The 18,717-nt window shown below is 37.1% G+C and overlaps 1 protein-coding gene across 8 annotated transcripts in view; it reads right to left on the bottom strand.

Annotated features, from left to right (window-relative positions):
• The window catches only part of LOC108697270 (dysferlin), a 179,708-nt gene that overhangs the window by 15,178 nt on the left and 145,813 nt on the right, over positions 1 to 18,717 (bottom strand). For all 8 annotated transcript variants that reach the window (XM_041586944.1, XM_041586953.1, XM_041586971.1 and 5 more), the window contains 10 exons: positions 17,509 to 17,664; positions 16,869 to 16,960; positions 16,131 to 16,301; positions 14,497 to 14,639; positions 12,416 to 12,555; positions 11,240 to 11,328; positions 10,239 to 10,334; positions 7,468 to 7,609; positions 5,728 to 5,827; positions 580 to 755 (listed from right to left, as the gene is read on the bottom strand). In XM_041586944.1, the coding sequence (XP_041442878.1) occupies positions 580 to 755; positions 5,728 to 5,827; positions 7,468 to 7,609; positions 10,239 to 10,334; positions 11,240 to 11,328; positions 12,416 to 12,555; positions 14,497 to 14,639; positions 16,131 to 16,301; positions 16,869 to 16,960; positions 17,509 to 17,664 (1,305 nt within the window). The remainder of the gene's footprint in view (positions 1 to 579; positions 756 to 5,727; positions 5,828 to 7,467; positions 7,610 to 10,238; positions 10,335 to 11,239; positions 11,329 to 12,415; positions 12,556 to 14,496; positions 14,640 to 16,130; positions 16,302 to 16,868; positions 16,961 to 17,508; positions 17,665 to 18,717) is intronic.

The following is an 18,717-nucleotide window of genomic DNA, read 5'->3' as shown; positions in this document are numbered from 1 at the left end:
TCATTAGCAAGCTACCAGTTGCAGACCCATAATTCCCCATAATATAGAGATGCAGTTCTCAACAAGCTCTTCAGCATAAATAACAGTTTGTCAGTGATTGATGATGGAGAACATAGGAAAAATGTATTTTCTGCTGGGTTATTGTTCACAGCACATTACTGATATAAAGGAGTTATGCCAAGCAGTGTGACAAGGTGTTGTATAAGAGGAATTTCTTTTTTGGTGAATTGATTTTGTTTTTAGGTGGAAGAGTAGACTTGTTATGGCGGGCAAGCACTGTCTGTAAGATTAAAACCTATGTGTATGCTTTAAGGGAGAAATCATGGGGAAAATCAGGGCTGTTTCAAGAAAATTCAGTATGTTGAACTGACTCATTCATTTCATTTCATTTGACCGACTCTTTTCATTTGATTTCAATTGATTAAAATCTCAAAGAATCAATATAAACAAATCAAAAAGAGCAACTGATGACCATGTGATGACATATTTTGACCCACCAACATCTAGAATTTCTAAACTTCATAAATGGTATTGTTCATCTCTACCTATAAAGATACCAATAGAGTAAGGGCTGCTTACAGCAAGAATCTTCTCGTCTCCTTCCTGTCCTACACATGGCCACCAGCCCTTGACGGTCTTCTGCTCAAACAAAGAGCAGTTATTGGCAGACTCATCCTCATCCAGGAGGTCCAGCCTGCACTTCTCGGCTGTTTTGGCAGGTCGTGGCATCCGGTTGAGGTCCAGCTGCACGGAACCTGAAAGAAAAGTAAAAAATTAGTTTATTTAGTCCCAATCAACCACCAACATTGCTAATTAGTGCTCCTGCACATACATTTATTTACATTCTACCTTCTACAACATACAGACTCTATGCAACTCATATGTGAGACATAATGGCAGTTTTATAGGTTGTTTAACATCATTACTGCGTGAGCTTCTCCATCTTTATCTGCTTAATGAAGTCTTCATCTAAAGGTCACCAGCACAGACCTAACAATTCACGCGTCCATTCAATAAACAGGAGAAATGTTAGAATGTTAATGAAAGGAAAGTTCAAATAAATGCACGTGGGATCGTTTGTGCAAACGAGCTTCTAAAAGCATGTAGCAGAAACTTGGTTTCTCTTGTATTCTTGTTATAATGAAAACTTCCGATCTCCTCAGTTTTAATATGATGTAGAGAGTGATATTCTTTTCACTTTTTATTATTTGTATTGCTCGGATCCAAATTACCCTTGCAACCGTGCACTGATTTGGATAAGAGGCTGGAATTTGAACATGAGAGGCATAAAAAGTCATAAAAAGTAGCAATAACAATACATTTATAGCCTTGTAGAGCATTTGACTTCAGGTGAGGTCAGTGAAAGCTGGAAAGAGTCAGAAGAAGACAGCAAATTATTAAAAAAACTATAAACCAATTGAAAAGTTGCTTATAATTGGTCATTCTATAACATACTAAAAGTTAGCTCAACAGTGAACCACCCCTTTAAGTCTTTAAGGATCTCACGGAACTTGTTCACTTGACCTACACCCCATCATGTTTTACATAGAGTCCTATAGAAGCCATCAACATCTCTACATCATGGTACTTATTATGTTTTATTCAAACCAAAGTATGCTTTCATGTCTTACAGCATTTCCTCCACCCTTCCCCAAATATGTTATGCAAATATGTAAAATAATTTGTTACACCTAAATGTGGGTTTTGGGATAAGAGACCTTTCAATAATTTTTGATCTTCATACCTTAAATCTACTAGAAAATCATGTAAACATTAAATAAACCCAATAGTCCGCTCTTGCTTCCTATAAGGATTAATTATACCTTAGTTTGAATCAAGCACTACTATTTTATTATTACAGACAAAAAGGGCATCATTTTTAAAAAATTTATTTATTTGGATAAAATGGAGTCTATGGGTGAAGGCCTTCCCAAAATTTGGAGCTTTCTGGATAACGGGTTTCCAGGTAATGGATTTTATCTGTACCAAAATCCAAGTTTCAGTACTCTAGCACATCAGTACATTTCCTTCTGCCAATATTTTAAAAACATATTTTGTGGCCAAACCTTACTGTTTGTCTTGTAAAACATATGAATATTTGTTATATTTTTAATAGACATGCTCATATATGCATTTTTAATCATGTTGCAGTTCTTAAATATCCTTCTGAAGTTCAGACCCAAGTCTGCTTAATGTTACCCATCAAGTGATAGCCTATCGGTTATTATAAGACAAAAAAATAAAGGCTCAATAACAAAATAACTTTTGTGATGCTACCTTCCATTCAAGTTATCAACTTTTGCCTAAACTTACTCTAACCAGAAATGTCTTGGTTCTTAGTTACAGTATTTTGACACATATTTCTATATAGGCCCTATCTCTTAAGGGGCAGAATTATTAACTATAAAAGAAAGAAAATAAATATAAATCTCGGCCGGTTTTAGGTGGAGAGATTATCATGAAAAAAAAATTTTTGATTGCAATTTTTTTTGCCATGATTTACAAAATGCGAAAAAAGAAATAAGGATGGAAAAATGTTTCACACAATCAAAAATCACATTTTTCATTATCAAGGAGGCTGAAAATCATGAAAATCTTTAAAAAAATCTTTAAATCTTCAGAAACAATTCCCACTGACTTCTATAGAAATTCATCATCTTTTACGTCCTTCATTTTTTTATGCAAATGTCTACTTTTTTTGCTGCTACTCAAGTTTTCAAAAATATTCTCAATTATATATGTGATTGTGTTTTTGCTGCTCGTTTTTTCTTGAATATTGATACATCTGTCCCCAAAGTGTCTTATTCAAGCCCTTGCCTGGATCAGGAAATTTACAGCAAAGGCATAGACTCTTCATCAGGCTGAGATTGTCTTTATCCCATTGCCAAGCTCTTCAACAGGACACTTGGCCAGAAAACTGGGGGGATAGAATGTTGCTTCTTCTTGAGTGTAATGTTATTGGTTGACATGTTAGTGTAAATTATGTTAATATTCAGTTTTCAATTAAAAAAAAACATAAAACCCTATGGTCAGTCACCTATGCAACCAAGTAATTGTTGACATTTTTAACTGGATAGTTTTAGAATTAAAAAAAAACAATAATTAAAATAATTGTGAATAAGACCAAAAATTAAGACCAAATGGAAATTGTCTTAGAATACATCTACATTATACTGAAAGCTAATTGTAAGGAAATCTTTCCTTCAATCCCTCCCCCCTTTGACTAGTCAAAGCCTCAAATGTCTCTTGCGTTTATGGTTTCCAAACATGTCTCAATTTAAGCTAATTTAATGTAACCCTAACCATGGCTGGCCAATGTATCTCCAGCCGCTGCTCAACTGGAAGAATATTTTCCATGCAAAGAATCCCATTTAGTATTTTGCATCCCCGGTATTTGAGGTGATGATCCTTTGAAGACTCCACTGCCTTCTATGTCCACTTTAAAGTAACTTTGAACATTTTAGATCTCTGGTTTCTGTTGAAAACACTTCAGATAATATATCTACTGTATATATGTAGGGCAAACCAATACCTGGACTGGATCATCTGAAAGCACTTCAGGATTTGAGGGAAAAATCCACAAATTGTTAGTGAATAATTAATCCCTTCACATCCAATTTTGGAAATCTCACAGGGGGCCCTTGGATGCCTTGTGGTCTACAGTCCTGCAAAATGATATTCACTTCTTTATAAAAAAAGATTATCTCTAATTAGATTTGGAAGGAACATAAGGATCTCACTGTTTTTGTCTTTCTACTTTCTTGGTAGGATCCAGGGAGTGTAACAAAGGAGCTAATTTATAAACCGAGATTTCCCCCCCCCCAAGCTGAGTGGGAAACGTTGAAACGATAAAGTCTGTTGGAAGAAGAGGGAGGAAGCAGTGATGCCATTGTTTATAGAAATCTCAATTAACATAATTTGCGCCTGGAATTAACATTTGATATTGTTCCCGCATCGATTGCTTGGTACAAACTCAAAGCAACTTTACATAAACTTCTATACATAAACCAGATGTTTTGCTGGATACCATTCACAAGGATTTCCATAAAAATACCAGTCTCTCCGTGGAAGACTGTGACCATACCGTGTTAAAAGCTGGCAGAGCCATTAAAGAAGCTTCTGTCAGAAAAGCCACACATTTCATGGGGCTGGAGACATTTTCAATAAAGCAGCCCTCTCCTCCATCCTGAGCTAAAATAAACTCGCCCGCAGTCAATGTCACATCAGAAGACTCCTTGCTTTTATGATTGCTGTGGATCTTTCCCATTGAGTCTGCAGATTTAGGCTCCATAGCAATAAATATGCCATGGCACACCTATACAGATATACATTTCATGATGGATGGTACACACTTCCAGCTAAAATATATTTCTTAACTAAACTCGACTTTAGAACAAGGTACAGAAACATTAAACAGGACTAAGGGTTGTTTTTTTTCCCCTGTCCAAGGCACCTCCACTCAAAACTCAGCAAGGAGCTCTGTGGGTGTCCAGGTAAAGGCGACTCTTTTAGGTCCACAATGACATCATTGACCTCCAAATCTCAAGCTAAATGTCATCCCATCCATTGTTGTGGGAACTGTGGCACTACATTGTGACTCTGTAGGGATCAATAGATCAGATCAATAGACAGTGTACAAGAAACTCTAGAGGCAGAAGAGGAGGCTCATTCTTTTAGCTCCTTGTGATCATGGGTGGATTGTAAGCTTTTATGGTCAAACACTCAATGACAAGTGTACATTGCTATATAGCCTATAACTGCTTTGTCCTTTGGAATGTATGAACATATGTAGCAGCAACTTTAACCCCACAACTGTCTCCTAATGTAAATCTGGTGTAGCAAAGCCACTGGAACCCTCTGAGGGGGAAGTGACAGTTAGCATATTATACATATATGTATGTATTTAAATTTACCTATACAAAATAAATAACACAGTGCTCAGAAAGGATCACATTTGAACCTTCTTGCATCTGTGACTCCATTTAATATCTTGCCCCAGTGTACTTTCAGTAAATATATAGGGAAGACATGTAACACCTTCTGTAAAATATAAGACCGTCTAAGCCAGTGATCCCCAACCAATAGCTCATGAGTAACATGTTGCTCTCCAGCCCCTTGGATGTTGCTCCCATTGGCCTAAAAACAGGAGCTTATTTTTGAATTCCAGGCTTGGAGGCAAGTTTTGGTTGTATAAAAACCAGGTGAACTGCCAAACAGAACCTTAATGTAGGTTGACAATCCACATAGGGGCTACCAAATGGCCAATCTGAGCACTTATTTGGCACCCCAAGAACATTTTTCATGCTAGTGTTGCTCCCCATCTTCTTTCACTTCTGAATGTTGCTCATGGGTTCAAAAGGTTGGGGATCCCTGGTCTAAGCCAACCAGATGTTTGCTTTTATTGCTTCATCAGTAGCTGGCTAAAAAGCTTATCATTGATTGGTTGCAATGTTTTACAGCTCGAGTGCAAATTTGTCCAGTGTTTATAATGAGCCCCAGAGTGTTTTTATCCAGATTATTCTAAATGAAAGGAAATATATTGTTTTATTATAATATATATATAACCTTCAGTGAGTGACAAGACATGTAACATCACTACAGTCCCTATTATTTGTTTTACAAACTTGACCCATAACTCTTGGCATTTGTGGAGATGAACCATGTGACTTATAGTTTGTGGTGCCTAAGAGAATAGCAGGTAACAAAATGGCTTCACCTCAGCCTTACCTAAATAGTCATCAAAGGAAAATTTATCATTGTCCCATATCTGGATAATGAGGTTTGGAGGGATTTTATTCTCAGTCTTGTCAAGGCTCCAGAAATGCTCCTGTAAAAATATAAATTAAAAAGACATATTTACAAGTAGTGGGTGTTTTCCATCTCACTTGTCTCCTGATTTGTTGTGTTTTGTTCCCCCCCTACTCTTGCAGTTTTTAGAGGGGTCTCTCTTTCCTCTCTTTTAATGATGTAACACTATTAAAGGAAAAATATTCCCTACTTTTTGACATGAGCTCATTTTCATGTATAAAAGGCACATAAACAGCATCCCAACATCCAAAGATAATCATACATTTATTTTTACAAAGATTTACTGGATTCACAGAATAAAAGGAAACCATAATAGTCTATCTCTGTTTGCAGGAACCAGCTCCCCATCCTGCTTTAGGCTCATGGGGGCAAACTAACTAAAGGGCGAAGTGGCTAACGCTAGCATGACGTAATTTCGTTACTTCGCCGATTTACTAACCGGTGCTGTTGTAAATTCGCTAGCGAAGTGGACCTACTCTAGCACTATTTTGCACCCTTACGCCAGACGAAGTTGCGCTATGGCGAAGGGACGTAACTACGCTAATTCACTAACTTGCGGATTTTACTGAACGTTACCTCTTGTGCCAGACTTGCCTTCGCCACCTCAGACAAGGAGGTCCCAAAAAACGCTGACGTCTTTTACTTTTTTAAGGGTGATAGGCTGAAAAAGATTGTTATTTTTTTCCCCCCTACATTTACTAACATTTCCTCCCTGATCGCAACTTGGGTTTTAGTGAACTAGTGGCGCCCTGGCCAAACTATACCTGCCAAAGTGCAGCGAAATGCGGCGAAGCCAACGCTGGCACAACTTCGAAGGTAAGTAAATTTGCCCCATAGTGTAATGCAATCTGCCCCTACCTTGTTCCTTTGTGAAGAGATGGGATTTGAAATCTCCCTGCATTCCATAGATATCAATGCACCACACACTATGGAAAGCAGAGGGACTTTAAGTCCCATAATCCATCACTTCATAACGGAACAAGATGATGGAGGGGTTGTATTACACTATGAGATCAATGGGGGGTTGGGAAATGGTTTATAAGAGTATCATGGTTTCCTTTCAAACTGTGGGATCCCAGTTGTCTGTGTATAAATAAATATTAGTGTTTATGCAGATTTTCTTCATAGGCCCAACAGTAGGAGCTAACATCAAAAAGGGGTTTAATTAAGAAGATACTATATACCAGCATGCAGATAGGTGGAGAGTTCTAGTCAGCTCTAAGACAAAGAAATATTTCACAAATAGAATCACATTAGTGGTCATTTACCAATTTTGAGTACAATCACCATATTTTTTTACCCACAACAAGTTCCTTTTGCACAACCAATTGCGCCAGAATTTGCGGTCTCGCAATTTTGGCAGTAGACGTAAATAACCCTATTGTCGTTCAAATAGCAGCATATAATACAAGGTAAGAAGAAAGAAAGAGACTCTCCACCTTCTACTGTCAAATAGTATAAATCAGTATAAACTTGAAATACTAAATTTCTATTTTTTTTTTCAAACGATATTAGAAGTTTCTAAACTGCAATTCTCTGATCCATTAGTTTGAAATATCTGTTCACCCAATACAAATCGGAATGACAGCGTTGACGGGAGCTGACATTAAGGACAATTGCCTTTTCTACATCTCAGAGCTCTTGAGAGCAGGTTCCTACCTTTTTAGACATTGAGCAGACCTGCTCCGCAGGAAGATAGTCAAAAGGGAACACAAATCGCCAGTTAAAATTCCCTTCACCTCCCATAGACCTGTAGTGAACATCTGTCTTCTGTTTATTTTCTTCATGGCCAATCAGCCAGCTATGGAGAGAAAGCAGGACAGCGCCTTTCATTCTAGAGGAAATATATTTCTACAACACGTGGAACAGGCACCTACGGAGACACCACTTTCATCTCATTCCCTGCATTTGAGTCATGGCAGTGATATGGAAAACGTGTGAGTGCATTTCTGGCTCATAATGTAAACCAGGCCGCTATATATTTCACAGTAGAGCTGGAAGTGACAAGGAAGACTTGCAAGTTGATGGCAGATGGGGATTATGTATTCTGGCTGAACCCATGCGGTATTTGTTCTTCTCCATTTTATTCTATAAATACAAATAAATAGCTCCCTATATTTAAAATGAGATCATTAGAAAAAGAGCAATCAAAGGTTATTCTGATGAATAACCGTTGAATCGTTTGTTGTCCTGGGCCCGTCACGCTAAACTATTCTGATTAATTCTATAAACGGTAACTGGATCCAGTCAGAGCCATATATTTACATTTTGCAAAAGTGTTCCTGTGTATATAGGCTAGTGAGCTATAAAATTAGGACAGAAAGCTTTTATACGAAGAAGATATTCTCAATGAACCAGTGTTGTTAGCAGACCATATAGAAGGATCAGCACTATGCCCAGATCTATTCATCTACTTGAAGGTCACATGACCTTGGTGATAGCCTAGAACAGGGGACCAGAATTATTTTTTCACTAGTTGCCAATATATGAAGGGGCCAATTCATTAACTTTGAGTGAAGGGATTCGAAGTAAAAAAACTTCGAATTTCGAAGTGTCTTTTTGGCTACTTCGACCTTCGACTACGACTTCGACTTCGAATCGAATGATTCGAACTAAAAATCGTTTGACTATTCGACCATTCGATAGTCTAAGTACTGTCTCTTTAAGAAAAAACTTCGACCCCCCTAAAAGCTACCGAACCCAATGTTAGCCTATGGGGAAGGTCCCCATAGGCTTGGCTAAGTTTTTTTGGTCGAAGGATAATCCTTCAATCGTTGGATTGAAATCCTTCGAATCGTTCGATTCAAAGGATTTAATCCTTCCATCGAACGATTATTCCTTCGATCGCAGTATTTGCGCAAAATCCTTTGACTTCGATATTCGAAGTCGAAGGATTTTCATTCCCAGTTGAATATCGAGGGTTAACCCTCGATATTCGACCCTTGATGAATTTGCCTCTAAGTTTTGAGGCTGTGATTGGCTATTTAGTAGCCCCATGTGGACTGACAGCCTGCAGGAGGCAGGATACTTATGTCTTTCAGCCTTCAAAACTTGCTTTCAAGCCCAGAAGTTACAAATAAGCTATTGTTTTAAAGCTACTGGGAGCAACATCACAGGGGAAACAAGAAACATATTGTTGGAAAACCACTGGTTGGGGATCATTAGTCTAGAACAGTGATCCCTAACCAGTGGCTCGCAAGCAACATGTCGCTCACCAACCCCTTGGATGTTGCTCCCAGTGGCCTCAAATCTGGTGCTTATTTTTGAATTCCAGGCTTGGAGGCAAGTTTTGGTTGTATAAAAACCAGATGTATAGGAGGCCAAAAAGAGCTTCCAATAGGCTGCCAGTCCAAATAGGGGCTACCAAATAGCCAATAACAGCCCTTATACCCAGGGACTTTTTTTCATGCCTGTGTCGCTCCTGAACTGTTTCTATATATGAATGTGGTTCATGAGTAAAAAGATTGGGGACCCCTGGTCTAGAATCTAAGGTGTCTGTCTGAAAATGCAGCTAAGCTACCGTATGTTGTCAAAGGATCTGGATACCATAGTGGTTTTTGCAATAGAGATTTAGTGTGGATAACTGTGAAATGCCCTAGGGCAGCATCAACAACGTAATGAAAAAAGGCAAATCAAAGATGGAGATGGATTTAGGAATAATAGTACTGAGCAAGCTTGGTCACCCCAGTCTTCTTAGGCAACTTGTGTAAAAAGCTGAAGATTCTGAAGATCTAAATATTATTCCACTTGTGCATCAAAACTAATTAGCCCACACATGAATATGGAGTAAGTACTGGACACCCATCTGGTACTCGTTCAAGGGCATGTAGATCCACTGTGATCAAAAGAAAGATGGTTTTGATGCAGACATGGAACTTGCAGAGCTTCATCGGGCTCTTAAAATGTAATGTTAATGGAGTGTTGCTATTAATGTGCTATTACCCTGAAGCCAGAAGGTTAGTTTGCCTTCTTATGAAGAACGTTAACCAAAGGTTACACTAAACTGGCTGACCTTTTCCAACCCCAGTTAATGTTATGAATTCATGTTTCTTTTCCCAGAAAAGACACTTTATCTACATGAGCCTCGGGCATCAAAAATTCAATTTTACTTCATCCTAAGGAAGGGTTCCGTACAGGAATTCAGTATAAACAGAAGTGATGTAGGTGCAGAAGCCAACTGCTTATGTGCAAGTTCATAACTGCGTCACCAGAACATCATGTGATTGACTGATATTTTTTTAAATACACAATATAAACACCATAAAGTTGACTACACAATGAAAGAGATGGTATTTTTGCTTTTTTGTTGAACCTTTCCCCTTATAGCAGACCAAGATTTGCTTCACATTGATAATTATAATTGTTAAATACAAGTTGTTGACAGCTGAGGTCAGTACCAGGCTATTTAGAAATCCATAATATTTACTTACCTCTTGACATAAATATCACTCATCTTCTCTCCTGTGATGCTCACATCATCCAGGATCACATCCTTAGTGTTCCAAATGATACAACGCAAGTAATACCTTGATGGGGGACAACAAAATGAAGAGATCTAGACTTTACTCGTGGCAATGTTAAAAAATCTACTAAACAGTATTCTGATGTATCTGATGCTTTATGTACTCATGTATCTCAGCTATCTACCTACTGTTGTCAACTGAAAGAAGTACTTCCCTAACATACAATCTCAAGACTCAATGGCAGCCTCAATTCCCATCTCAATGTACCCTTGTAAAGAACTTGTTTAACCTGAATAGTTTCTATATACAGCATATAAAATAAGAATAGAAAGAGTGTCCATCAAGACTGACTTGACATTCACTGATCATGTAATATAACAAAAACACAAAGGGCCACATTCAATTCATCAATAAAAGGTTTATCACATGAAAAGTCATGGATGAGAGTCAATTTGAGATGCAATTAAATTCAGAAAAACTTATCTCACCGTTTATCACGTGACAACTCTATTGAAGTCTATGGGGGAAAAAATGGAACTGAATGTGGAGAAAAGTTTTCTCTCCTCGAATTGAATCTCGTCCATGAGTTTTCATGTGATAAACTGTGAGATAACTTTTTCTCACTGAATTGAATCTGGCCCAGTGTTTGAATCATAGGCAGAGCGTGGAGACCATAAAACCCCTTTAATAAAGACTGATGTAAGGATTTGCACTTTTCATGCTGCTTATCTCTTAATATATTGTAACACTTTTTCCTTGGTTCATAATCAAACTCTAAAATACCCAACAACAAATGTATGATTAATATGATTAAGATATTTATACAGTCATCACTGAAGGACTGAGGATGTTGGTTATTGCAAACTAAAAGTCAGCACTTGGCCTTTAAGATATTTCTTCTTGGAAGCATAAGAAACAAACTGCATTGTTCCCACAGAATTTGTTCCTCACAAAAAGAGAATACTCACCTTTTGGCTTTCCGAGGGGTTATATTAAAGGGAGGGCCTGGAGAACCAAGGGACTTAGGGAATACGTCTACCCACATCTGCAGCTTTCCCTGGGGTGGGAAACAGAAGTCATTTTATGCAGATTTTCTTGTCAAAATGGCTGATATCAAGCTGAGATTCCCAAAAATTACACTAGCTGGCTTATTTATCAAGAAAATCGAATTTATTAGGTTTTAGAGCTGTTTCTACTTTGAGTAAACTCACAATTTAAAAGCTTTTGAATTTGAAGCTTTACTTATTTTTTTTTAAAAATTAGAATAGAAAAAACTTGATTGAATGCAATCACGGAAAACACCTAGAATTTGCGAGTTTATAAGATAAAGAAACTCAAATTTGTGAATTTATAAGCTCAAAAAACTTAAATTTGTAAGTTTCTAAGATCAAAAAAATGTCATTTGGGAGTTGATAAGCTCACAAAATTTAAATTTGTGAGTTTCTAAGCTCAAAAAATCTATAAAAACTCAAAAATCTTGAATGTAAAAATGGCTTAAATTTTGCCTAGGACAACTCCCATTGACTTCTACATGAACTCGCCAGTTTTAAAAAGACGAAGTTTTACATTCGAGTTATTTGTACTTAATCAATACCAAACATTCGAGATTTTGAAAAATATAACTATAACGAAATTGTGAGTTTTTGTGCAACCCCCCCATTGTATATTTACTTGATGTACTTGATACTTGATGTTATTTTTAAGCAGCCCATTCTAATTAGCCTAATTTAGAACCATCATCCCATAAGGAACTCATATAATCTTGAGACATCTCCCTCAAAAATTACACCAAAAAGTATAGATTAGCAAATGGATATTGAGAAACTAGTTATAATCCTGGTTGAATGCTGGATACCTCTAAGGTGAAATCTACTATTAATAATAAAACAAACAGTTCTAAATTCTTTTCACATAGGGGGGTATTTCAAACTTCCTTGAAAACTTAATTCTTTGCTTTTGTGTCAGCTCTTGCCGAAGAGAATATTGCAGAGCTCAGCACAGAAGGGATTGGTTTTTATAAGAGGTTAGAAATGTGAAATGTGAGAGATATCTTTGATCATGGCAGAGACTCTGTCTGAGGGAATCCTGCTCTTGTGGGTCTGAGTAGGTGACCTGCTGTTTTATGAACACTAAAATATGTGTACCTGTTCTATATCTGGCTGCAGAGGACTGAACAAGGTCCTGGTTTCCACATGCTCACACACAAGGCCTTGCTTTCCGAGCACGTGTAGAGCGAGCCGTTCTTCTGGTGGGCCCTGGTATGGATTAGGGAACTTGCTGTCTTCTGCAATGAAATGATGAGTCCAAATCAAAATCTTGTCCATATTTTCATTAAGTATTTCCGAAAGCTCGTCCAACACCCATGCCCTAGTGGATGGGGTGGGCAATGACAGCTGGGAACAACCCAGGGGGTTTGTTAAACAGCCTGCTCAAACCCCACTGGTTACTTGGCAGGGGCAGGGGCAGGCACATAACTTGGGCATGGTCAAGACTAGGGTAAGCAGCTTCCCACCCACCACCGTTTAACATGTTTTGTTGTACTGCTGTCTGTAATCAATGTTGTTATAATTATTGCTTATATGTTTTCTCTTATTAATTTGGTGGTTATTTACTAAACCTCAATTGAGATTTATTATACCCCAAAGCTGCTAAAGGTCCGAATCCGAAGATCTGCCATCTAAAACCTGCCGAGGTCATGTAAACGTCAATGGCAGATGACCTTTTTACAATTTGAAGATATCATGATCTGTGCTGGGTTTCGTCCAATAATCTGAAAAATGTAGGGTTTTCGGGCGAAATCACAAAGAATAAATCATAAATCATAAAATTTGCTTGGAGTTTTCACTCAATTTTACCGTCTTTTTCCCACACTGAATTTTTGATAAGTTAAAATCATGTGTGGAGTTTGGTCAAGCTTGGTTTTATATAAAGATGAGATAAATTTGAATTTTAATAAAAAAAAGCTTTGTGTCACACCTTTAAAGGTCTTTTGCACGTTAATTGGGATAAAATTTGGTGTGTTAAGCCAAGGGGGGTTGTAGCCTACGGCTTGCTCCCCTTTGTGGCAGTAGACTCCTGTTTTCTGGGTTCCCACTTCATGCCTGTATACTTGGCCACAGCATACTAGTTTCGGGTTCAGCCCTTTAACAGCCAAGACTTTACTATTCAGAGGTTTGAATCATATAAATGCATATACTTGTGTTGTTTTTTTGTGGATGATACCCTTTTGTTCCACAATGGTTGCACAGAACCCAAAGAAAGGGCTTCAAATGTATCAGTTTTCATCTGAAAATTAGCATTTATTTTATGGGTTCATATAAATCAATAAATTATACAGATGGTAAATTCAGCTTCATTCCAAATCAAAAACCAAACAAAAACGTGCAAAAACAAATAACAAATTATATATATAGATATATTTGACCAGATTCAATTCAGTGAGAAAAATATTTATCTCATGATAACTCATGGACGAGATGCAATTCAATTCAGAAAAACTCGTGAAAACCATATTGAAGTTTATTGGGGAAAAAATGGAAGCGAATTAGGAGAATAGTTTTATTTTCTGAAATTGAATCTCTTCCATGAGTTTTCATGTGATAACCCATGAGATAACTTTTTCTCACTGAATTGAATCTGCCCCATTGTGAGATATTTTTGAGGGAAGCCCTCCTCTTCCATAATGGTAGCACAAATCTATCAAATTTCATCAAAACATTTGTATTTATATTTAGGGATGGGCGAATTTTTTCGCCTCGTGTCGCCGAAAAAATGACACCCATAGACTTGTATGGAGATGTGCGTCAAAAAAAAGACGCGCGACAAAATAATTTCGCCGCGCGACAAAATTTTTTTGACGCCCATAGACTTTAATGGGCGTCTGCGACATTTCGCTGGCGGCGAATTTTTGGCGAAACAAAACGGGTCAAATTCGCCCATCCCTGTTTATATTGATGGGTTAGGTAAATATTTTAATGCAGTTTATGATACATAAATACGTATGTATCTGTGATCATGAAATTAGTAAAATGATTATTAGGCCAAATAAGAACCTTGAAAAAATTTTGATTCAATTTTGTTGAATCCTTGCTATATTTCAAACTGAAACCAGAAGAATTCCAGCTCTTGTGCTTCCAAATCTTTTAATGCCCTAAAAACATCAACTCCTTGAAAATAAAACATTGATCAGATTAAAAGTTAAACCTGCATCTAGGTAGACTCTTACCAAGCTCGGAGATGTGGTACTCGTGGTTCCGGAATATTACACTGTTGTTTTTGAAGTTAGGAGGTTTTATGTTACGTTGCTGTGCAAAGATTCGAAGAAGCTCAGAAGGTTTCCGTTGGTCCCGCCACTGGTTTGGCCCAGATCTAAAATTTGAAAAAATGTAGACTACTCGGTACAGTTGCATGTGGTGTTTTACTGTGTTTTTGGAGGGTTTTTTTTTGTATTATCACGAATAAAAAGCCACCAAAATACCTTCCCTCAAGAAGATTTAAACAATTATTTCTGACTACCAAAGGGCACTTGGCTGATACCTGCATGATGAAAAAAACATGTATGGCATCTCTTACCTGTTAGCCCAACACATTTCATGCAAATAATAAAACAGTGTAACATTAAAGCAATGCCTTGTACTTGATCTTAAATAAGCTGCATGAATCCAAATTGGTGGCAAAAAAAATTCTACTGGATTTATTTAAAGAAAAAAGGTAAGGTAACATAACTTGTCAAGTAGTTTCCTGCAGAGATTCTAATCATTTATCTGCCACCCCAGGCTGGCGTTCTTCTTCTTTAAAATACCACCACAATATTGTGTCCTACACCATCTCGTTCTCATGTCCCAGGCATTCCCTATGCTGCTCTGGGCAAGAAGCAACAGTGGGATTGTTTTGCCATCAGCCCAGGGAGGCAGTAAGGAACTAAAAAAACCTTACAACTTGGCATCCCCCAGTGATTTTACCTTTCCTTCTTTGTTTTAATAGACTTTAGCTATGGTGATCAAATCATAGATGAACCCCCTCATCTGGAAACCCCTATTCCCAAGCATTCTATATAATAGATCACTATATCAGTACAATTTACTGATACAGAAAAGTACAAAATACATAATACGCAAAGATGCTTAATTTTCAATAAAAATAATATTCTTTATGATAATTTGGAAATTGTGGTGGAAGTTAATCTATGAATTTTATTTCACTTGACCTTGCAAGAGAAATCAGTTGGGCAGTCCCATCAATATTAATGAAAACAGATATTTAGATTTCATTATGCTTCATACACACTGAAGCCCATTTACAATGATTCTCATTTTAGTGATTTTTGAAGTTTTTTGAAGCCACAAATAAACGAATTTTCTCTAAAACCACATATGCCATGTAATTTATTAAAATATCCAAATATAAAAAGCATGAATGAAAAAAAATGCTTAACAATCCAAATAAAAATACAAAAACCTTTCATTATTTGAGTTTTTTGGGCAATTACTAGACAATTTTTTTTAAAACCTTTAAAAGTCCGAATTAATTATCCAAATAGGATTAGCGCAGCTCCCACTGACTAGTATAGGACCTCAACAGCTTTTTCCTTGGGAATTTTTTGTGGTTTTTACACTTTATAAATATCAAATTTTTAGAGAAATTTAAAAGACCACATTTTTTAGAGAAATATTTGTTGGTAAATAATAAAAGAAAACTAATGTACATAAAATCATCTCTTTACAGTGATTGTAACCCAAATACTACATTTTGTTGTAGCCAATAAAAGATCATTTTCCAATATATATTACAGATTTTTATGGTGTTACAAAAATTTGATATGTTATGTTGGCAATCTCTAAATGAGTCGGAGGCACTTACATGCAGTACGTTTGAGGTATTCCACATCTTGCCCCATATTTTGAGAGGAAACGGTTCTCCAGGTCTATGACTGTCTCTCCAATCTTTTCATCTTTCGACATCACATCATAATCATAAAGCGTGATCTTCAGGTCCTTCTCCAGAGGTAGGGTGCAGTTCAATTCAAACATTCTTACAAAAAACAAAATCCATACATTTTTTTATTATAGAATGGGAAACTTAATTTTTTTCATTGATTATTTAAATATGCAACTTTTAGAGGTAATTTTAGTGCTGTAGATTGTAGGATTTAAGCTCCAGGCTCTGAAAGACCTAAGTCTCTGCCGTAGTATTGCATGGCAACTCATAGCAAGACAGATCAAAGAGCTTGTTAACCTAACCCATAATTTTTAAACATTTATTATATACACATGAATAAAAGCAGCCCTCTCAGCATTGTTTTAATGTCCCTCCAGATAATAAATATGGAGCCAGGTTGTCTCCATAGACTTGTGATTACAGGAAGACCCAATGGAAGCAATTGATTACCATTGTGGCCGATAACTCATAGCAACCAATCAGTAATTTTCTTTCAACATCCTAGTTGCCTTAGGCCACTGTAAACGAATATCTGACTGGTTAGTGTGTGTGCTACTGAGTGATGGTCATGGAATATCACATAAAAATGACTTTTCTGCGGTATATTTCCAAATCTTTGTAATAATGTAATGGCTTGTCATGCAGCCAAGCTGTACTTACTTTCCAAAAACAGGCTCCAAGGTGCAGGGGATATAGTTTTCTTGGTCATTTACGGACTTCTTTCCAATGGATATCTTCACGTAGGGATCACACTAGATGTTGGTTAAGATACAAGTATAGAAAATTAACTTTGTTCAATAATTTCTTCAGATTCATTCTTTACATTGCTTACTTTTTCTGGATCACATATTTAATACTGATCGACATTCCAGTAATTGGTTAGTTTTATTTAAGTTCAGTCATCTCAATGGTTAAGCTTTCATTGTGACACTTAGAGGCCCATTTCTAAAACCTCAATTTTTTTTCCCAATCCGAAAAGACACGATCTCAAACCTGTAGATGGTCAAGTAGAAGTCAATGGCAGATGTTCCTGAAGTTGTTTCTTGACATTGTGGTCTGCACTAGATAATCCGGGGGAAAATTATGGGGTTTTCGGGCAATAATCCGAAAAAGTTGAAAAAAGATGAAATTGGCTTTTCGAAGTGTCAGTATTGTCAGTCCGAAAAATTTACGATAAATGAGTTAAAATTGTGGAAGGGAGTTTGTTCGAATTTGTTTTCAGAAAAAAATTTGATTAACTTGATTTTGAGTAAATGTGTCCCTAGTAGCATGATGTCAGTTTCATATGTCGTTAGCTTACCTTGCCGTTGGTGTCTTTTGGCTGCAAACCAAAGGCACGGACAATATAGACGCGCACAAGACACTCTTGAAGACCTTTGGCTGGTATTTGGTGGAACTGGGGCTCTGGCTTGGGGACTGAAGGGTCATCAGGAAGAGGATAGATTTTAAAAGAACCCTAGAGACAACAGACAGTGCATAAATGTAAGGTATTTAAGGTATCTTACACTCAAAAGTCCTGGATAAATTATATGTTTCAGAATGGAAAACATACATGTACTATGAGATCATTTTCTAAAGGAGTTTAAAGTGCAAAGTACAATTCAAAAATTAATGCCAGCTTGTAAATAGCATGAAGATTTATGCATCTGTCCTCAAAAGGAAAAGGCAGTGTCCAGGTGAGACCTGGGTTGCTTGAAGTGTACCATTAAATTGCAAGTCATCTAACTAGCCCTACATAAAGCACCCATAGATGCAAAGCACTGTACCTTTCTCATGGTGAAGGCAGATGTTAGGTAGAGGGTCTTTCCACATGCTTACCATGTACCAAAGTAGGTGCAACCAGCAAATTGACACACAGTTCAAGTAGTTGAAAGAACATTTGCATTTAGCATTTTGGTGGTCAAAATGTTGTGTCTATATTAGGAACTGATTCCTAAAGTCTATAGGTATCCCTCTCTTAAGACTATAAGGGACTGTCTCTGCTAATGCTATACCTGGATTTTTAAGATTTTGTCAGTTTGAAATGCCCCAGGAAGAGTCAGACCACAACATTTCCTGGGTCTGTGATGGTCCTACAATTAGACCATTTGAGATGATTAAGAAGGTTGGTACCAAACAGTCAGAGATCAAGTTTTTTGATGGTACCTGTTCTCATTAGCACCTCTAACAGTAATCTGACTGGAAGGTATTGCAGGGGTTTGGGTTGTGGGAAATAATTCAAAGCAAGTTCAGAGAATTAAGGGCAGATGGGTAGAAGAGAGGGTTCACTGAAGCCTGGCCAACTGGGAGATCTCTTGAAATCCATTCTGACCCTGGGCAATAAATAACAGCAAAGAATATGTTAATATCAGCCAGCTATACAATAAATAGGGAAATATGGGGAAAAGATCATGTGTATTTGGCTGCATTTCTGTTTGATGTATGTGGGACATCTCCTGCGTGTTGCTGGATGTTTCCAATCTTAATGTTACCACAAGCATTTGTTTTGTTAATTGGAAATATATTTTCC

Source organism: Xenopus laevis, chromosome 1L (assembly GCF_017654675.1).
Source record: "Xenopus laevis strain J_2021 chromosome 1L, Xenopus_laevis_v10.1, whole genome shotgun sequence".
In the NCBI taxonomy this organism is placed as follows: domain Eukaryota; kingdom Metazoa; phylum Chordata; class Amphibia; order Anura; family Pipidae; genus Xenopus; species Xenopus laevis.
This window is presented reverse-complemented; position numbering and strand designations above follow the sequence as displayed.